The following is a 21,619-nucleotide window of genomic DNA, read 5'->3' as shown; positions in this document are numbered from 1 at the left end:
TGAGCTGTCGGATTTGGGGTGAATTTTTGGGGTGAATTTTAGGAATTTCGGGGCAGGGATTTTTGGGGTATTTGGGAAATATTTTTGGGGAAATTTTGGGAATTTTTGGGAATATTTTTGGGGAAATTTTTGGGATTTTTTGGGAATTTTGGGGTACCTGGGAGGCTCTGCCAGGTGCCAGGTGAGCTCTCCAGGATGACAACGTTGAACAAACCCCAGGTGGGATTTGGGGAGGATTTTTGGGGTGAATTTTAGGAATTTCGGGGCAGGGATTTTTGGGGTATTTGGGGACTATTTTTGGGGCAATTTTGGGATTTTTTGGGATTTTTGGGGAATTTTTGGGTACCTGGGAGGCTCTGCCAGGTGCCAGGTGAGCTGTCGGATTTGGGGTGGATTTTTGGGGTGAATTTTAGGAATTTCGGGGCAGGGATTTTTGGGATTTTTTGGGATTATTTTTGGGGCAATTTGGGGATTTTTGGGGGTACCTGGGTGGCTGCGGTAGGCGCCAGGTGAGTTGTCCAGGATGACGATGCTGGACAGGTCGCTGTGCACCACCGACAGGTCCTTGATGTAACTGCCCAGCTCCAGCGTGCAGTGCTGGGGGCGGGGCCACGTCAGGGACACGCCCACCGCACCTGGGACACGCCCACCGCACCTGGGACACGCCCAGGGCCATGCCCATCCCACCTGGGACACACCCATCCCAACCAGGGCCACACCCACCGCACCTGGGACACGCCCAGGGCCATGCCCATCCCACCTGGGACACACCCAGTGCACCTGGGACACACCCATCCCAACCAGGGCCACGCCCACTGCACCTGGGACACGCCCAGGGCCATGCCCATCCCACCTGGGACACGCCCACCACACCTGGGACACGCCCAGGGCCATGCCCATCCCACCTGGGACACGCCCACCGCACCTGGGACACGCCCAGGGCCACACCCACCCCACCTGGGACACGCCTAGCGCACCTGGGACATGCCCACCACACCTGGGACACGCCCAGGGCCACACCAGTGCATCTGGGACACGCCCACCACACCTGGGACACGCCCGTTCCACGTGGACACAACCATGGACACACCCACCTTACCTGGACATAACACTTGGACACGCCCACCCCATCTAGGACACGCCCAGGGCCACACCCACCCCACCTGGGACACGCCCAGGGCCACACCCGGCCCACCTGGGACACGCCCATCCCACCTGGACGCACCCATGGACACACCCACCACGCCTGCAACATGCTCACCTCACCTGGACACGCCCACCTCACCTGGACATACACTTGGACACGCCCACTGTGTGGCAGAGAATGAACCCAGCCCAGCCCCCCACCTGTCCAGGTGTCCCTCACCTGTCCCAGTGTCACCTGTCCCAGTGTCACCTGTCCCTCACCTGCCCAGGTGTCCCTCACCTGCCCAGGTGTCCCTCACCTGTCCCTCACCTGCCCAGGTGTCCCTCACCTGGCCCAGTGTCACCTGTCCCTCACCTGCCCAGGTGTCCCTCACCTGTCCCAGTGTCACCTGTCCCACACCTGTCCAGGTGTCCCTCACCTGCCCAGGTGTCCCTCACCTGGCCCAGTGTCACCTGTCCCTCACCTGTCCAGGTGTCCCTCACCTGTCCCAGTGTCACCTGTCCCTCACCTGCCCAGGTGTCCCTCACCTGCCCAGGTGTCCCTCACCTGTCCCAGTGTCACCTGTCCCTCACCTGCCCAGGTGTCCCTCACCTGTCCCAGTGTCACCTGTCCCTCACCTGCCCAGGTGTCCCTCACCTGTCCCAGTGTCACCTGTCCCTCACCTGTCCCCAGGTGTGTCTCACCTGCCCAGGTGTCCCTCACCGGTCCCAGGGTTACCTGTCCCCAGGTGTCCCTCACCTGTCCCAGTGTCACCTGTCCCAATGTTACCTGTCCCTCACCTGTCCAGGTGTGTCTCACCTGCCCAGGTGTGTCTCACCTGTCCCAGTGTCACCTGTCCCTCACCTGCCCAGGTGTGTCTCACCTGTCCCAGTGTTACCTGTCCCCAGGTGTCCCTCACCTGGCCCAGGGTTACCTGTCCCCAGGTGTCCCTCACCTGGCCCAGTGTTACCTGTCCCCAGGTGTCCCTCACCTGGCCCAGGGTTACCTGTCCCCAGGTGTCCCTCACCTGGCCCAGGGTTACCTGTCCCCAGGTGTCCCTCACTTGGCCCAGGGTTACCTGTCCCTCACCTGTCCCCAGGTGTGTCTCACCTGTCCAAGTCTGTCTCACCTGTCGGCAGTAGCGGCGGTTGAGGCTGACCCCACACCGGTCCCTCACCTGTCCCCAGGTGTCCCTCACCTGTCCCAGTGTCACCTGTCCCTCACCTGTCCCAGTGTCACCTATCCCCAGGTGTCTCTCACCTGTCCCAGGGTTACCTGCCCAGGTGTATCTCACCTGTCCCTCACCTGTCCCCAGGTGTCCCTCACCTGTCAGCAGTAGCGGCGGTTGAGGATGCTGCGGTTGTTGTCCAGCTTGTGACCCCTCACACCTGTCCCAGTGTCACCTGTCCCAGTGTCACCTGTCCCAGTGTCACCTGTCCCAGTGTCACCTGTCCCCAGGTGTCCCTCACCTGTCCCCAGGTGTCCCTCACCTGTCCCCAGGTGTCTCTCACCTGTCAGCAGTAGCGGCGGTTGAGGATGCTGCGGTTGTTGTCCAGCTTGTGACCCCTCTCACACCTGTCCCAGTGTCACCTGTCCCAGTGTCACCTGTCCCAGTGTCACCTGTCCCAGGGTTACCTGTCCCCAGCTGTCCCTCACCTGTCCCCAGCTGTCCCTCACCTGTCCCCAGGTGTCTCTCACCTGTCCAGGTGTACCTGTCCCAGTGTCACCTGTCCCTCACCTGTCCCCAGGTGTCCCTCACCTGTCCCCAGGTGTGTCTCACCTGTCGGCAGTAGCGGCGGTTGAGGATGCTGCGGTTGTTGTCCAGCTTGTGACCCCTCTCACACCTGTCCCAGTGTCACCTATCCCAATGTCACCTGTCCCAGTGTCACCTGTCCCTCACCTGTCCCCAGCTGTCCCTCACCTGTCCCAGTGTCACCTGTCCCTCACCTGCCCAGGTGTCCCTCACCTGGCCCAGTGTCACCTGTCCCTCACCTGTCCCCAGGTGTCCCTCACCTGGCCCAGTGTCACCTGTCCCTCACCTGTCCCAGTGTCACCTGTCCCTTACCTATCCCTCACCTGTCCCAGTGTCACCTGTCCCAGTGTCACCTGTCTCTGTGTCACCTGTCCCTCACCTGTCCCCAGGTGTCCCTCACCTGTCGGTAGTAGCGGCGGTTGAGGATGCTGCGGTTGTTGTCCAGCTTGTGACCCCTCTCACACCTGTCCCAGTGTCACCTGTCCCAGTGTCACCTGTCCCTCACCTGTCCCCAGGTGTCCCTCACCTGTCCCTCACCTGTCCCCAGGTGTCCCTCACCTGTCCCCAGGTGTCCCTCACCTGTCGGCAGTAGCGGCGGTTGAGGATGCTGCGGTTGTTGTCCAGCTTGTGACCCCTCTCACACCTGTCCCTCACCTGTCCCAGTGTCACCTGTCCCAGTGTCACCTGTCCCAGTGTCACCTGTCCCTCACCTGTCCCCAGGTGTCCCTCACCTGTCCCCAGGTGTCCCTCACCTGTCGGTAGTAGCGGCGGTTGAGGATGCTGCGGTTGTTGTCGAGCTTGTGACCCCTCTCACACCTGTCCCAGTGTCACCTGTCCCAGTGTCACCTGTCCCAGTGTCACCTGTCCCAGTGTCACCTGTCCCTCACCTGTCCCAGTGTCACCTGTCCCTCACCTGTCCCAGTGTCACCTGTCCCTCACCTGTCCCCAGGTGTGTCTCACCTGTCCCCAGGTGTCCCTCACCTGTCCCAGTGTCACCTGTCCCAGTGTCACCTGTCCCTCACCTGTCCCCAGGTGTCCCTCACCTGTCCCCAGGTGTCCCTCACCTGTCGGCAGTAGCGGCGGTTGAGGATGCTGCGGTTGTTGTCCAGCTTGTGACCCATTCACACCTGTCCAGTGTCACCTGTCCCAGTGTCACCTGTCCCTCACCTGTCCCAGTGTCACCTGTCCCAGTGTCACCTATCCCAGTGTCACCTGTCCCAGTGTCACCTGTCCCTCACCTATCCCAGTGTCACCTGTCCCAGTGTCACCTGTCCCAGTGTCACCTGTCCCTCACCTGTCCCCAGGTGTCCCTCACCTGTCCCCAGGTGTCCCTCACCTGTCCCCAGGTGTCCCTCACCTGTCGGTAGTAGCGGCGGTTGAGGATGCTGCGGTTGTTGTCCAGCTTGTGACCCCTCTCACACCTGCCCAGTGTCACCTGTCCCAGTGTCACCTGTCCCAGTGTCACCTGTCCCTTACCTGTCCCTCACCTGTCCCCAGGTGTCCCTCACCTGTCGGTAGTAGCGCCGGTTGAGGATGCTGCGGTTGTTGTCCAGCTTGTGACCCCTCTCACACCTGCCCAGTGTCACCTGTCCCAGTGTCACCTGTCCCCAGGTGTCCCTCACCTGTCCCTCACCTGTCCCCAGGTGTCCCTCACCTGTCGGCAGTAGCAGCGGTTGAGGATGCTGCGGTTGTTGTCCAGCTTGTGACCCCTCTCACACCTGTCCCAGTGTCACCTGTCCCTCACCTGTCCCCAGGTGTCCCTCACCTGCCCAGGTGTCCCTCACCTGTCGGCAGTAGCGGCGGTTGAGGATGCTGCGGTTGTTGTCCAGCTTGTGACCCCTCTCACACCTGTCCCAGTGACACCTGTCCCTCACCTGTCCCAGTGTCACCTGTCCCTCACCTGTCCCAGTGTCACCTGTCCCTCACCTGTCCCCAGGTGTCCCTCACCTGTCGGTAGTAGCGGCGGTTGAGGATGCTGCGGTTGTTGTCCAGCTTGTCGGCCACGGCGCAGCCGTAGATCTCCATGCTGGCCGTGAACACCACCAGCTCGTACCACTGGCTCACCTGGCGGGGAATTTGGGGAAAATTCACGGAATTTTGGGAAAATTTGGGAATTTTGGGGAAATTTCTGAGAAATTTGGGGGAATTTTGGGGGGATTTGGGGGGGTCTCAGGTGGGGTTTGGGCCGAGGATCTCCGTGCTGGATGGGAACACCATGACCTCCTATCACTGGCTCACCTGGAATTCGGGGAAAATTCACAGAATTTTGGGAAAATTCGGGAATTTGGGGGAAATTCCCAGAAATTTTGGGGAATTTTGGGGGGATTTGAGGGGTTTTGGGGGGTCTCAGGTGGGGTTTGGGCCGAGGATCTCCGTGCTGGATGTGAACACCACCAGCTCCTACCACTGGCTCACCTGGAATTTGGGGGAAATTCCTCAAATTTTGGGAAAATTTGGGAATTTTGGAGAAAATTTGGGAAATTTGGGGAAAATTTCAGGAATTTTGGGGAATTTTGGGGGGATTTGGGGGGTTTTGGGGGGTCTCAGGTGGGGTTTGGGCCGAGGATCTCCGTGCTGGATGTGAACACCACCAGCTCCCACCACTGGCTCACCTGGAGTTTGGGGGAAATTCCAGAAATTTTGGGAAAATTTGGGAATTTTGGAGAAAATTTGGGAATTTTGGGGAATTTTGGGGGATTTGAGGGGTTTTGGGGGGTCTCAGGTGGGGTTTGGGCCGAGGATCTCCATGCTGGATGGCAACACCACCAGCTCACCTGGATGAGAAATTTTGGGGAATTTTGGGGGATTTTGGGGGATTTTGGGAAGGGTTTAGAGGGGATTTGGGGCTGGATTTTGGGGTGAATCCGGGGTTTTTTGGGGTCACTCACCACCTCCAGGAAGAAATCCACGTGGGGCCGTTTGTGCACGAAGAACCTCACGGGGTGTTTGTCGATCACCACCTGGGGGAACCCCAAAATCACAACAAAGAACCCCAAAAATCAGACCCAGAACCCCAAAATTGGCTCTGGGGACCCCAAAATCAGCCCAGGAACCCCAAAATTGGCATCAGAAACCCCAAATATCAGAACCAGAACCCCAAAATTGGCCCTGGGACCCCAAAATTGGCCTTGGGACCCCAAAAATCAGACCCAGAACCCCAAAATTGGCCCCAGAAACCCCAAAATTGGCCCCAGGAACCCCAAAATTGGTCCCAGGACTCCAAAATTACCCCCAAGGCCCCCAAAAATCAGCCCCAGAAACCCCAAAATCAGCCCACTAACCCCAAAATTGGCCCCAGGAACCCCAAAATCGGCCCTGGGACCCCAAAATCGGCCCCAGAAACCCCAAAAATCAGTCCCAGAACCCCAAAATCTGTCTCAGGAACCCCAAAATTGGCCCCAGGAACCCCAAAATCGGCCCTGGGACCCCAAAATCGGCCCTGGGACCCCAAAAGTGGCCCCAGGAACCCCAAAATTGGCCCTGGGGCCCAAAAAATTGGCCCCAGAAACCCCAAAAATCAGTCCCAGAACCCCAAAATTGGCCCCAGACACCCCAAAAATCAATCCCAGAAACCCCAAAAATCAGACCCAGAACCCCAAAATCGGACCCAGAACCCCAAAATTGGCCCCGGGGACCCCAAAATCAGCCCAGGGACCCCAAAAATCAATCCCAGAAACCCCAAAATCGGCCCCAGGGACCCCAAAATTGGCCTTGGGACCCCAAAATTGGCCCTGGGATCCCCAAAATCAGCCCAAGGACCCCAAAAAATCAGCCCAGGAACCCCAAAATTGGCCCTGGGACCCCAAAATCGGCCCTGGGACCCCAAAATTGGCCCCAGAAACCCAAAATTGGCCCCGGGGACCCCAAAATTGACCCTGGGACCCCAAAAATCAGACCCAGAACCCCAAAATTGGCCCCAGGGACCCCAAAATTGGCCCTGGGACCCCAAAATTGACCCCAGGAACCCCAAAAATCAGTCCCAGAACCCCAAAATTGGCCTTGGGACCCCAAAAATCGGCCCAGGAACCCCAAAATTGGCCCTGGAGACCCTAAAATCGGCCCCAGGAACCCCAAAAATCAGTCCCAGAACCCCAAAATTGGCCCCAGGGACCCCAAAATCGGCCCCAGGGACCCCAAAAATCAGACCCAGAACCCCAAAATCAGACCCGGAACCCCAAAATTGGCCCCGGGGACCCCAAAATCGGCCCTGGAACCCCAAAATTGGCCTTGTGACCCCAAAATTGGCCCCAGGAACCCCAAAAATCAGTCCCAGAACCCCAAAATCAGCCCAGGGACCCCAAAAATCAGTCCCAGAACCCCAAAATTGGCCCCAGGGACCCCAAAATTTGCCTTGGGACCCCAAAAATCAATCCCAGAAACCCCAAAATCGGCCCCAGAAACCCCAAAAATCAGACCCAGAACCCCAAAATCGGCCCCGGGGACCCCAAAATTGGCCTTGGGACCCCCAAAATCAATCCCAGGAATGCCAAAATCTGTCTCAGGAACCCCAAAAATCAGTTCCAGAACCCCAAAATCAGCCCAAGGACCCCAAAATCAGCCCAGGAACCCCAAAATTGGCCCTGGGGACCCCAAAATTGGCCCCAAAAACCCCAAAATTGGCCCTGGGACCCCAAAATTGGCCCCAGGGAACCCAAAATCGGCCCTGGGACCCCAAAAAATCAGCCCAGGAACACCAAAATCAGCCCTGAGAATCCCAAAATTGGCCCCAGGAACCCCAAAATCGGCCCCAAATCTCCCCCAAAACTGCCCCAAATCCTTCCCAAATTGCCCAAAATCCCCCAAATTTCCCCCAAAATCCCCCCAGACCTTGAGGATGAAGTCGGGGGGGGGTCCCAGGCCACACCAAAGGTCTCAGGACATCCCAAAAAACCCCAAAAAACCCCAAAATTTCCAAAAATTCCCCTAATTCTCCCCCAAAACTGCCCCAATCCTTCCCAAATTGCCCAAAATCCCCCAAATTTCCCCCAAAATTCCCAAATTCCCCCCAGACCTTGAGGATGAAGTCGGGGGTGTCCCAGGGCGCACCGTGGGCCTCAGGACAGCCCAAAAACCCCAAAAAAACCCCAAAATTTCCAAAAATTCCCCTAAATTCTCCCCAAAACTGCCCCAAATCCTTCCCAAATTGCCCAAAATCCCCCAAAATCCCCCAAATTTCCCCCAAAATCCCCCCAGACCTTGAGGATGAAGTCGGGGGGGGTCCCAGGCCACACCAAAGGTCTGAGGACAGCCCAAAAACCCCCAAAAAACTCCCAAAAATCTCCCCAAAAATGCCCCAAACTGCCCCAAATCCTTCCCAGATTGCCCAAAATCCCCCAAATTTCCCCCAAAATCCCCCCAGACCTTGAGGATGAAGTCGGGGGGGGTCCCAGGCCACACCAAAGGTCTCAGAGAAGCCCAAAAATCAAAAAACTCCCAAAAATCTCCCCAAAAATGCCCCAAAAATGCCCCAAACTGCCCCAAAACTGCCCCAAATTGCCCAAAATCCCCCAAATTTCCCCCAAAATTCCCAAATTCCCCCCAGACCTTGAGGATGAAGTCAGGGGGGGTCCCAGGCCACACCAAAGGTCTCAGGACAGCCCAAAAACCCCAAAAAATCCCAAAATTTCCCCAAAAATTCCCCTAAATTCTCCCCAAAACTGCCCCAAATCCTTCCCAAATTGCCCAAAATCCCCCAAATTTCCCCCAAAATTTCCCCAAATTCCCCCCAGACCTTGAGGATGAAGTCGGGGGGGGTCCCAGGCCACACCAAAGGTCTCAGGACAGCCCAAAAACCCCAAAAAAAACCCCCAAAATTTCCAAAAATTCCCCTAAATTCTCCCCAAAACTGCCCCAAATCCTTCCCAAATTGCCCAAAATCCCCCAAATTTCCCCCAAAATTCCCCCAAATTCCCCCCAGACCTTGAGGATGAAGTCGGGGGGGCTCCCGGGGCACACCAAAGGCCTCAGGACAGCCCAAAAACCCCAAAAAATCCCAAAAATCCCTAAAAATTCCCCTAAATTCTCCCCAAAACTGCCCCAAGTCCTTTCCAAATTGCCCAAAATCCCCCAAATTTCCCCCAAAATTCCCGAATTCCCCCCAGACCTTGAGGATGAAGTCGGGGGGGTCCCGGGACACACCAAAGGTCTGAGGACAGCCCAAAAACCCCCAAAAAACCCCAAAATTTCCATAAATTCCCCTAAATTCTCCCCCAAAACTGCCCCAAATCCTTCCCAAATTGCCCAAAATCCCCCAAAATCCCCCAAATTTCCCCCAAAATCCCCCCAGACCTTGAGGATGAAGTCGGGGGGGGTCCCGGGGCGCACCGTGGGCCTCAGGACAGCCCAAAAATCCCCAAAAAATCCCAAAAAACTCCTCAAAAATGCCCCAAAACTGCCTCAAATCCTTCCCAAATTGCCCAAAATCCCCCAAATTTCCCCCAAATTTCCCCCAAAATCCCCCCAGACCTTGAGGATGAAGTCGGGGGGGTCCCAGGCCACACCAAAGCTCTCAGGACAGCCCAAAAATCCCCAAAAAATCCCAAAAAATCTCCCCAAAAATGCCCCAAACTGCCCCAAAACTGCCCCAAATCCTTCCCAAATTGCCCAAAATCCCCCAAATTTCCCCCAAAATTCCCGAATTCCCCCCAGACCTTGAGGATGAAGTCGGGGGGGGTCCCGGGGCGCACCGTGGGCCTCAGGACCCCGTCGTGGTGGGAGTGGATCAGGGTCTCGTCCAGGTCCAGCACCAGGATCTTCCTCTTCACCTGGTCTGGGAAAACAATTCCCAACTTTGGGGCAAAAATCCCAAATTTTGGGGCAAAATCTGGGGGTTTGGGGAAAACATTTGGGGTTTTAAGGGCAAAATTTGGGGTTTTAGGGGGAGAATTTGGGGTTTTAGGGGGAAAATTTGGGATTTTAGGGGAAAATTTGGGGATTTGGGGGCAAAATTTGGGGCAAAATTTGGGAATTGGGGGCAAAATTTGGATTTTAAGGGCAAAATTTGGGGATTTGGGGGCACAATTCCAAGATTTGGGGCAAAGTTTAGGGGTTTGGGGATAAAATTTGGGGTTTTAGGGGCAAAATTTGGGATTTTAGGGGAAAATTTGGGGGTTTAAGGGCAAAATTTGGGGTTTTAGGGGGAAAATTTGGGGATTTGGGGGAAAATTTGGGGCAAAATTCAGGAATGGGGGAAAAATTTGGGGGTTCAGGGGCAAAATTTGGGGATTTGGGGGCACAATTCCAAGATTTGGGGCAAAGTTTGGGGATTCGGGGATAAAATTTGGGGGTTTAGGGGCAAAATTTGGGATTTTAGGGGAAAATTTGGGGGTTTGGGGACAAAATTTGGGGTTTTAAGGGCAAAATTTGGGGTTTTAGGGGGAAAATTTGGGGATTTGGGGGCACAATTCCAGGATTTGGGGGAAAATTTGGGAATTGAGGGCAAAATTTGGGGGTTTAGGGGGAAAATTTGGGGATTTGGGGGAAAATTTGTGGGTTGAGATGGAAAATTTGGGGCAAAATTCAGGAATTGGGGGAAAAAAATTGGGGTTTTAAGGGCAAAATTTGGGGATTTGGGGGAAAATTTGGGGTTTTAGGGGGAAAATTTGGGGATTTGGGGGCACAATTCCAAGATTTGGGGGAAAATTTGGGGGTTTGGGGATAAAATTTGGGATTTAAAAGGCAAAAATTTGGATTTTAAGGGCAAAATTTGGGGTTTTAGGGGGAAAATTTGGGGGTTGGGGGAAAATTTGGGGGTTTGGGGCAGAATTTGGGGGTTGAGACGGAAAATTTGGGGCAAAATTCAGGAATGGGGGGAAAAATTTGGATTTTAAGGGCAAAATTTGGGGATTTGGGGGCACAATTCCAGGATTTGGGGGAAAATTTGGGGGTTTGGGGAAAAAATTTGGGGTTTTAAGGGCAAAATTTGGGGGTTTTAGGGGGAAAATTTGGGGTTTTAGGGACACAATTCCAGGATTTGGGGTAAAATTTGAGAATTGAGGGCAAAATTTGGGGTTTCAGGGGGAAAATTTGGGGGTTGGGGGAAAATTTGGGGTTTTAAGGGCAGAATTTGTGGGTTGAGATGGAAAATTTGGGGCAAAATTCAGGAATTGGGGGAAAAATTTGGGGGTTCAGGGGCAAAATTTGGGGATTTGGGGGCACAATTCCAAGATTTGGGGGAAAATTTGGTGATTTGGGGATAAAATTTGGGGTTTAAGGGCAAAATTTGGGATTTTAGGGGAAATTTGGGGGTTTGGGGGCAAAATTTGGATTTTAAGGGCAAAATTTGGGGTTTTAGGGGCAAAATTTGGGGATTTGGGGGCACAATTCCAGGATTTGGGGGAAAATTTGGGGGTTTTGGGAAAAACTTTGGGGTTTTAGGGGCAAAATTTGGGGTTTTAGGGGCAAAATTTGGGGGTTTGGGGCAGAATTTGGAAATTGGGGGCAAAATTTGGATTTTAGGGGGAAAATTTGGGGTTTTAGGGGCAGAATTTGGGGGTTGAGATGGAAAATTTGGGGTAAAATTCAGGAATTGGAGGAAAAATTTGGGGGTTCAGGGGCAAAATTTGGGGATTTGGGGCAAAAATTTGGATTTTAAGGGCAAAATTTGGGGATTTGGGGGCACAATTCCAAGATTTGGGGGAAAATTTGGGGATTTGGGGGAAAAATTTGGGGATTTGGGGGAAATTTTGGCAATTTTGGGCAAAAATTTGGGGGTTTAAGGGCAAAATTTGAGAGTTTGAGGAAAAAATTTGGGATTTTGGGGGCACAATTCCAGGATTTGGGGGAAAATTCCCAAATTTGGGGCAAAATTTGGGGTTTTAGGGAGAAATTTAGGGATTTGGGGGCACAATTCCAAGATTTGGGGGAAAATTTGGGGATTGGGGACAAAATTTGGGAGTTTGAGGACAAAATTTGGGGTTTTGGATTTCCCTCCCCCAGATTTTGGGGTTTTCTCCCCAAAATTTGGATTTCCTGCCCCAAATTTTGGGATTTCTCCCCAGAATTTTGGTTTTTTCTCCCAAATTTGGGTTTTCCCTCCTAAAATTTTGGGGTTTTCTCACCAAACTTGGGTTTTTCTCCTCAGAATTTTGGGTTTTTCCCCCAAATTTGGGATTTCCCTCCCAGAATTTCAGGTTTTTCTCCCAGAATTTCGTTTTTTTCTCCCCAAATTTTGGTTTTTTCTCCCAGAATTTTGGTTTTTTCTCCCAGAATTTGTTTTTTCCCCCCAGAGTTTCGGTTTTTCTCCCAAATTTAGTTTTTTTTCTCCCAGAATTTTGTTTTTTCTCCCCAGATTTTCAATTTTTTCCCCAAAATTTTGTTTTTTCTCCCGGAATTTTGGTTTTTACCCCCAGAATTTGGGTTTTTCCCCCCAGAATTTTGTTTTTTTCTCCCAGATTTGTTTTTTTCTCCCCACAATTTTGTTTTTTTCTCCCAGATTTGTTTTTACCCCCAGATTTTGGGGTTTTCCCCCGTTCTGGACTCACTCAGGCGGTTCCTGGAGATGGGGGACAGGGGCAGCACGTCGTAGCGCACGGTCTGGTACTGGATCACCTGAACCCCAAATCAGGGGGGACCCCGAAACCCGGGAACCCCCAGATTCCATCAGGGACAGCTCAAACATTCCACACAAAAAAAAAACCCCAAAAAAACCCCCAAAAAAACCAAAAAAGAAAAAAAAAACCATAAAAAACCCACAAAAAAACAAAAAAAGAAAAAAAAAAAGAAAAAAAAAACCCAAAAAAACAAGAAAAGCAAAAAAAAAAAAAAAAACCAAAAAACCCCCCCAAAAAAACCCTAAAAAAAGCCCCAAAAAAAACCCAAAAAAAACCCAAAAAAGAAAAAAAAACCATAAAAAACGCCACAAAAAACAAAAAAAAAGAAAAAACCCCCAAAAAACCAAGAAAAGCAAAAAAAAAACCAAAAAAAAACCCCCAAAAAAACCCTAAAAAAAGCCCCAAAAAAACCCCCCAAAAAACCAAAAAAGAAAAAAAAAACCCATAAAAAAACCCACAAAAAAACAAAAAAAAAAGAAAAAAAAACCCAGAAAAACCAAGAAAAGCAAAAAAAACAAACAAAAAAACCCCCAAAAAAGCCCCAAAAAAACCAAAAAAGAAAAAAAACCCATTAAAAACCCCACAAAAAACAAAAAAAAGGAAAAAAACCCCAAAAAACCAAGCAAAAAAAAAAAAACAAAAAACCTAAAAAACCCTAAAAAAAGCCCCAAAATAAACCCCCAAAAAAACCAAAAAAAGAAAAAAAAAACATAAAAAACCCCACAAAAAACAAAAAAAAGAAAAAAAAACCAAAAAAACCAAGAAAAGCAAAAAAAAAAAAAACCAAAAAACCCCCCAAAAAAACCCCAAAAAAGCCCCAAAAAACCCCACCCAAAAAACCCCCAAAAAACAAAACAAACAAAAAACTCAAACAAACAAATAAAAAAACCCACCAAAAAACCCCCAAAAAACAAAAAAAAACCAACCCCCAACAGAAAGAAAACCCCAAAAAAACCACCAAAAAACCCAAAAACCCCCAAAAAACAACAAAAAAAACCCACAAAAAAACCAAAAAAAAAAAAAAAACAAAAAAATCCCCCAAAACACCCAAAAAAACCCCCAACCCCCCCCCCCAAAACCCAAAAAATCCCCCAAATCCCCAAAAAAAAGCCCCCAAACCCCCCAAAAATCCCCAAAAAAACCCTCCAAAAACCAAAAATCCCCCCTAAAAAACCCCCCAAAAAACCCTAAAAAACCAAAAAAAACCCCCCAAATTAAACCCAAAAAACCCCCAAATTTCCCCAAAATTCCCTGAAATTTCCCCAGAAAAAACCCCCAAAATTCCCCCAAATTCCCAAAAATTCCTTGAAATTTCCCCCAAATTCCCCCAAAATCCCAGAACTTCCCAAATTTTCCCCAAAATTCCCAATCATTCCCCCAAATTTTCCCAATAATTCCCCAAATTCCCGGAAATTTCCCCAATTTTCCCCAAAATTCCCAAAAATGCCCCGAACATTCCCCAAAATTCCCTGAAATTCTCCCAAAATTCCCTGAATTTCCCTCAAAATTCCCAAAAATTCCCCCAAATTCCCTGAAATTCCCCCAATTTCCCCCAAAATCCCCCCAAATTTCCCCTAAATTCCCAATAATTCCCTGAAATTTCCCCCAAATTCCCCCAAAATCCCAAAAATTCCCCGAAATTTCCCCACAATTCCCAAAAATTCCCTGAAAATTCCCAAAAATTCCCCCAAATTCCCAAAAATTCCCTGAAATTCCCAAAAATTCCCCCAAATTTCCCAAAAATTCCTTGAAATTTCCCCCAAATTTCCCCAAATTTTCCCAAAACTCCCTGAAATTCCCCCAAATTTTCCCTAAATTTTGCAAAAATTCCCCCAAATTCCCTGAAATTTCCCCAATATTCCCCCAAATTCCCCCAAATTCCCCAAAATTTTCCACAAAGTTCCGAATAATTCCCTGAAATTTCCCCCAAATTCCCCCAAAATCCCCAAAATTCCCAAAAATTTCCCCAAAATTCCCAAAAATTCCCTGAAAATTCCCAAAAATTCCCCCAAATTCCCAAAAATTCCCTGAAATTCCCAAAAATTCCCAAAAATTCCCCCAAATTTCCCAAAAATTCCTTGAAATTTCCCCCAAATTTCCCCAAATTTTCCCAAAATTCCCTGAAATTCACCCAAATTTCCCAAAAATTTCCCCAATTTTTCCCAAAACTCCCTGAAATTCCCCCAAATTTTCCCTAAATTTTGCAAAAATTCCCCCAAATTCCCTGAAATTTCCCCAATATTCCCCAAAATTCCCCCAAATTCCCCAAAATTTTCCACAAAGTTCCGAATAATTCCCTGAAATTTCCCCCAAATTCCCCCAAAATCCCAATAATTCCCCCAAATTTTCCCAATAATTCCAAAATTCCCGGAAATTTCCCCAAATTCCCCCAAAATCCCCCAAAATTTCCCAATAATTCCCTGAAAATTCCCCAAAATTCCCAAAAATTCCCTGAAATTCCTCCAAAAATTCCCCCAAAATTCCCAAAATTTCCCCCAAATTCCCTGAAATTCACCCAAATTCCCTGAAATTCCCCAAATTTCCACAAAATCGCCCAAATTTTCCCCAAATTCCTAAAAATTCCCTGAAATTCCCCCCAAAATTCCCAAAAATTCCCTGAATTTCCCCCAAAATTCCCAAAAATTCCCTGAAATTCCTCCAAAAATTCCCCCCAAATTCCCAAAATTTCCCCCAAATTCCCTGAAATTTCCCCAAAATTCCCTGAAATTCCCCAAATTTCCACAAAATCGCCCAAATTTTCCCCAAATTCCTAAAAATTCCCTGAAATTCCCCCAAAATTCCCAAAAATTCCCTGAATTTCCCCCAAAATTCCCAAAAATTCCCCCAAAAATTCCCTGAAATTTCCCCAAAATTCCCTGAAATTTCCCCCAAATTCCCCCAAAATCCCAAAAATTCCCCCAAATTTCCCCAAAATCCCCCAAAATTCCCTGAAATTTCCCCAAATTTCCCCCAAATTTCCAAAAGTTCCCTGAAATTCTCCCAAATTTTCCCAAAATTCCCCCCAAATTCCCAAAAATTCCCCCAAAATTCCCCCAAAATTCCCAAAAAATCCCCCAAATTCCCCCAAAATCCCAAAAATTCCCAGAAATTCCCTGAATTTCTCCACAATTCCCCCAAAATTCAAAAAAAGTCCCCAAAATTCCCCCAAAATTCCCCCAAATTCCCCAAATTTTTTCCATTTCCATTCCCGGGCACTCCCGGCCCCTCCCCCATCCCAAAATAGCCCCGGCCCCTCCCCCACCCCTCCCCCACCCCCCCCCGGGCCGGATTCAACCTTGAAATTCCCCAAATCCCAAATTTCTCCCTCAAAAAGGCCCCAAATTCATCAAAATTCCCAAAAAAAGGAAAAAAAACACCAAAAAAAAACCCTCCAAAAAATCGAAAAAAAAATTCCCTAAAAAAATCCCAAAATTCAAAATAAAAAACACAAAAAATCCCCCAAAATTCAAAGCAAAAAATCACCAAAAGTTCCTAAAAAATTCCAAAAAAAATTCCCTAAAATTCGCTGAAATTCCCCAAAAAATCCTAAATTTCCCCCAAAAAATCCCCCAAAATTCCCTGAAATTCCCCCCAAAAATTCCCCAAATTTCCCCCCAAAAATCCCCCAAAATTCCCTGAAATTCCCCCAAAAATTCCTCAAAATTCCCCCAAAATTCCCCAAAAAATACCAAAAAATCCCCAAAAAATTCTCAAAAATTCCCAAAAAATTCCCCCAAAAAAAGAAAAAAAATTCTTCAACTCCTTAAAAATTCCCCAAAAAAACCCAAAAATTTCCCCAAAATTTCCCCAAAAAAATCCTTCAAAATCCCAAAGATTCCAAAAAAAATCCCAAAATTAAAAAAGAAAAACAAAAATTCCCCAAAACCCCAAAAATTCCCCCCAAAATTCCCTGAAATTCCCCAAAAACCCCAAATTCCCCAAAAAAATCCCCTAAATTCCCTGAAATTTCCCCAAAAGGCCCCAAAATTCCCCCCAAAAAATAAAAAAAAATTTGCTCCAGCTCCCCCAAAAACTCCCAAAAAAAAACCCCAAAAATTCCCTGAAATTCCCAAAAAAATCCCAAAATTTCCCCCAAAAAATCCCCCAAAATTCCAAAAAATTTCCCCAAAAAATCCCCAAATAATTCCCAAAAATTTCCCCAAAAAATCCCCAAAATAATCCCAAAATTCCCCCCAAAAATCCCCCAAAATCCCCTGAAATCCCCCAAAAAAATCCTAAAAAAACCCCTTAAAAAACCCCAAAAAATTCTCAAAAAATTCCCAAAAATTCCCTGAAATCCCCAAAAAAATCCCCCCAAAAAATCCCAAAATTCTCCCCCAAAAATCCCCAAAAATTCTCCAAAAAAATCCCCAAAATTCCAAAAAAATCCTTAAAAAAAATCCCAAAATTCCCCCACAAAATTCCCCCAAAAATCCACCAAAAAATCCTAAAAAAACCCCAAATATACCCAAAAAATACTAAAAGTATCCCAAATATTACCCAAAAAATCCCCCAAAAATTCCCTGAAATTGCCCAAAAAATTTTTCAAAAAAATCTCAAAATTCCCCCCAAAAATCCCCAAAAATTCTCCAAAAAAATCCTAAAAAAACCCCCAAAAATACCCCAAAAATCCTAAAAAAATCCCCAACAATTCCAAAAAAATCCTAAAAAAATCCCCCAAAAGTTCCCAAAAAATTCCCCAAAAATTCCCTGAAATTGCCAAAAAAATTTTCCAAAAACCCCTCAAAATTCGCAAAATAATTCCCCAAAAATCCCCAAAAAATCCTTAAAAAATCCCCAAAAAATTCCCAAAAAATTCTACAAAAAATCCTAAAAAATCCCAAAAAATTCCCCAAAAAATCCCAAAACTTCCCCAAAAAATTCCTCAAAAAATCCCAAAATTTTCCCCAAAAATTCCCCCAAAAAAACTCCTTAAAAACCCCTCTCAAAATTTCCTAAATTTCCCCCAAAAAATCCCCAAATTCTCCCAAAAAAACCCCAAAAAATCCCCGAACCCTCCCGGGAATTCCCGGTGCCCTCCCCGTCTCTCCCGGTGCCCCCAAATCGCTCCCGGTGCCTCCTCGGTGCCTCCCGGTCCCCTCCGGTGTCTCCTCGGTCCCTCCCGGTGCCCCCAAATCGCTCCCGGTGCCTCCCCGGTCCCTCCCGGTGCCCTCCGGTGTCTCCCGGTGCCCTCCCGGTGTCTCCCGGTGCCTCCCCGGTCCCTCCCGGTGCCCCCCTGGTCAGCCCCGGTGCCCTCCGGTGCCTCCTCGGTCCCTCCCGGTGCCCCTCGGTGCCTCCTCGGTCCCTCCCGGTGCCCCCCCCGGTGCCCCCAAATCAGTCCCGGTGCCCCCCTGGTCCCTCTCGGTGCCCTCCCGGTGCCTTCCCCGTCTCTCCCGGTGCCCCTAAATCGCTCCCGGTTCCTCCTCGGTCCCTCCCGGTCCCCTCCGGTGTCTCCCGGTGCCCTCCGGTGCCTCCCCGGTCCCTCCCGGTGCCTCCTCAGTCCCTCCCGGTGCCTCCTCAGTCCCTCCCGGTGCCCCCCTGGTCAGCCCCGGTGCCCTCCGGTGCCTCCTCAGTCCCTCCCGGTGCCCCTCGGTGCCTCCTCGGTCCCTCCCGGTGCCCCCCCCGGTGCCCCCAAATCAGTCCCGGTGCCCCCCTGGTCCCTCTCGGTGCCCTCCCGGTGCCTTCCCCGTCTCTCCCGGTGCCCCCAAATCGCTCCCGGTGCCTCCTCGGTCCCTCCCGGTCCCCTCCGGTGTCTCCCGGTGTCTCTTCGGTCCTTCCCGGTGCCCCCCTGGTCAGCCCCGGTTCCTCCCGGTGCCTCCTCGGTGCCCCCCTGGTCCCTCCCGGTGCCCTCCGGTGTCCCCCGGTGCCTCCCTAGTCCCTCCCGGTGCCCTCCGGTGCCTCTTCGGTCCCTCCCGGTGCCCTCCGGTGTCCCCCGGTGCCTCCTCGGTCCCTCCCGCTGCTTCCTCGGTCCCTCCCGGTGCCCCCAAATCGCTCCCGGTGCCTCCTCGGTCCCTCCCGGTGCCCTCCGGTGTCTCCCGGTGCCCCCCTAGTCCTTCCCGGTGCCCTCCGGTGCCTCTTCGGTCCCTCCCGGTGCCCCCCTGGTCAGCCCCGGTTCCTCCCGGAGCCTCCTCGGTGCCCTCCCGGTGCCCCTCGGTGCCTCCTCGGTCCCTCCCCGGTCCCTCCCGGTGCCCCCCTGGTCAGCCCCGGTTCTTCCCGGTGCCTCCTCGGTGCCCCCTCGGTCCCTCCCGGTGCCCCCTCGGTCCCTCCCGGTGCCCTCCGCTGTCTCCTCGGTGCCTCCCCGTTCCCCCCGGTGCCTCCTCGGTTCCTCTCCCGTTATCCCCGGTGCCGCTCCCCTCCTGTTCCCGGTTCCCCCGCTCCCTTCCCGTTCCATTCCCGTTAATTCCGTTCCATTCCCGTTACCCCGCTCTGTTCCCGGTCCCGTTAACCCCGCTCCGGTCCCGTTAATTCTGCTCCGTCCTCGCTCCATTCCCGTTAACCTCGCTCTATTCCCGGTGCCGTTCCCGTTACCCCGCTCCATTCCCGGTGCCGTTCCCGTTAATCCCGTTCCATTCCCGTTACCCCGCTCCGTTCCCGGTCCCGTTAACCCCTCTCCGGTCCCGTTAATTCTGCTCCGTCCCCGTTCCATTCCCGTTAACCCCGTTCCATTCCCGTTATCCCCGTTCCACTCCCGTTCCCCCTCTCCGTCCCCGTTCCATTCCCGTTCCCCCTCTCCGTGCCCGGTCCCGTTAACCCCTCTCCGGTCCCGTTAATTCCGCTCCGTCCCCGTTCCATTCCCGTTAACCCCGTTCCATTCCCGTTATCCCCGTTCCACTCCCGTTCCCCCTCTCCGTCCCCGTTCCATTCCCGTTCCCCCGTTCCATTCCCGTTATCCCCGTTCCACTCCCGTTCCCCCTCTCCGTCCCCGTTCCATTCCCGTTCCCCCTCTCGGTCCCCGCTCTCCCGGTGCCGCTCGCGGTTCCTCTCCCGGTACTCACGGTGCGGACCTGCCTCCTCAGCAGGTAGAGCACGAAACTCCAGAGTTTAGCGGCGAAGGCCACGAAGGAACGGAGCCCGAGCAGGCACTGGCTCCGCATCATCCCGGTACCGGCCCCGGTACCGGCCCCGGGCGCGGCGCGGCCCAGCTCCGCCAGCTTCGCCGCGGCCCCGCCGCCGCCGCCTCCTGCGGCCCCCCCCGGTGTGGGAGGCGCTGCCGGGGGCGGGCCCGGGGGGGTTCGGGGGCTCCGGGCCCTCACCGGGGCTCCGCCGGGGCCGCCGCCAGCGCCGCCATCGCCGCCATCGCCCGGGGGCACTTCCGGCAGCAGCACTTCCGGGGCACGCACTGATGGGCGGGGCTACGCACGAGGGGGCGGGGTTACCGTGCCATAGACAGTAACGGAGGGGGCGTGGTTTAAACAGAGAGGCGGCGCTTCTATAAATGGAAGAGAATCGAAGCGGCGCGGTTGATGGGCGGGGTTATGCAAATGAGCGGCGCGCTCGCGTTGCTATGGTGAGTGGGCAGTGATTGACAGCTTGTATGTAAATGAAGAGGCGTGGTTTCGGCCGTTAGGAGCCATTCAGCTCGAAGTGATTGGCAGCTTGTATGCAAATCAGGGGCGTGGTTTCCGTTACTGAAATGAATGCACGTGGAGGGATTGACAGCTTATGTAAATTAGGGGGCGTGGCTTTGCTATAAGGAATAATTCATAAATGAATTTTTGAGACGGCTTTATGTTAATTAAGGGGCGTGGTTTTCAGGATTATGGTGATTAGTAAATTTCTGAGATAAGTTCATGTAAATTAAGAGGCGTGGCTTGCCAAAAGGCACAGCCAACTTCTCATTTTATGCAAATTTATGTAAAAGAAGGGGAGGAACAGTGTGTGTGATTGACATTTCCTTATGCAAATTAGGAGGGGTGGCATTTTCCTAAAGGTGTTCCGTTTAAACGATATTTAAATGAAGGGCGTGGTCTCATCTTGAAGCCCCTCCCACTTCCCAAACCCTTGAGGTTTCACCCCAAAAATTGGGATTTTTTTTTTTCCCCCTAAAATTTGGGATTTTTCCTCCAAAAATTTGGGATTTTTTTCCCTTCAAAATTGGGATTTTTCAAAAAAAAAATTGGGATTTTCCCCCCTAAAATTTGGAATTTTCCCCCCTAAAATTTGGGATTTTTCCTCCAAAAATTTGGGAATTTTTTCCCTTCAAAATTGAGATTTTTTCCCCCCAAAATTGGGATTTTTCCCCCCTAAAATTGGGATTTTCCCCCTAAAATTTGGGATTTTTCCCCTAAAATTGAGATTTTTTAACCCCTAAAATTTCAGATTTTCCCTCTTAAAATTGAAATTTTTTCCCCCCCAAAAAATTGGGATTTTCACCCCAAAAATTGGGATTTTTTTTACCCCTAAAATTGAGAATTTCATCCCCCCAAAAATGGGATTTTTCCCCCTAAAATTTGGATAATTTTCCTCAAAAATTGAGATTTTTTTCCCCCTAAAATTGAGATTTTTACCCCAAAAATTGGGAATTTTTTACCCCTAAAATTGAGATTTTTACCCCAAAAGTTGAGATTTTTTTTACCCCAAAAATTGAGAATTTTCCCCCACAAAACTTGGGGGTTTTTACCCCTAAAATTTGGGAATTTTTTACCCCTAAAATTGGGATTTTTTTACCCCTAAAATTGGGGGTTTTTTTTACCCCTAAAATTGGGATTTTTTTACCCCAAAATTTGTGATTTTTTTACCCAAAATTGGGATTTTTTTCCCCAAAATTGGGATTTTTTTACCCCAAAAATTGAGATTTCCCCCCCCCAAAAATTGGGATTTTTCCCCCAAAATTGGGATTTTTTTTACCCCTAAAATCGAGATTTTCACCCCCAAAATTGGGATTTTTTTACCCAAAATTGGGGGTTTTTTACCCAAAATTGGGATTTTTTTACCTCCTAAAATGGATATTTTCCCCCCCCCAAAATTGGGATTTTTTAACCCCGAAAATCGAGATTTTCACCCCCAAAATTCGGATTTTTTACCCCTAAAATTGGGATTTTTTTCCCTACAAAATTGAGATTTTTCCCCCAAAAATTGGGATTTTTTAACCCCTAAAATCGAGATTTTACCCCTAAAATTGTGATTTTTCCCCAAAATTGTGATTTTTTTTCCCCAAAATTGTGATTTTTTTTCCCCAAAACCGGGATT

The 21,619-nt window shown here is 50.4% G+C and overlaps 1 protein-coding gene across 1 annotated transcript; it reads right to left on the bottom strand.

Annotated features, from left to right (window-relative positions):
• Positions 1–276: 276 nt before the first annotated feature.
• On the bottom strand, positions 277–19,617 carry LOC132322986 (CTD nuclear envelope phosphatase 1-like). Its single transcript, XM_059837759.1, has 6 exons — positions 19,426–19,617; positions 12,362–12,428; positions 9,530–9,648; positions 5,768–5,839; positions 4,827–4,943; positions 277–597 (listed from the first exon to the last, which is right to left on the bottom strand). Exons 1-6 carry the CDS (start codon positions 19,525–19,527, stop codon positions 292–294), a joined length of 783 nt encoding a protein of 260 aa, XP_059693742.1. The 5' UTR covers positions 19,528–19,617; the 3' UTR covers positions 277–291.
• Between the last annotated feature and the right edge of the window lie 2,002 nt (positions 19,618–21,619).

Source organism: Haemorhous mexicanus, unplaced genomic scaffold (assembly GCF_027477595.1).
Source record: "Haemorhous mexicanus isolate bHaeMex1 unplaced genomic scaffold, bHaeMex1.pri scaffold_232_ctg1, whole genome shotgun sequence".
NCBI lineage: Eukaryota > Metazoa > Chordata > Aves > Passeriformes > Fringillidae > Haemorhous > Haemorhous mexicanus.
Note: the sequence above shows the minus strand (reverse complement) of the source record. Positions and strands in the feature narration are given on the sequence as shown.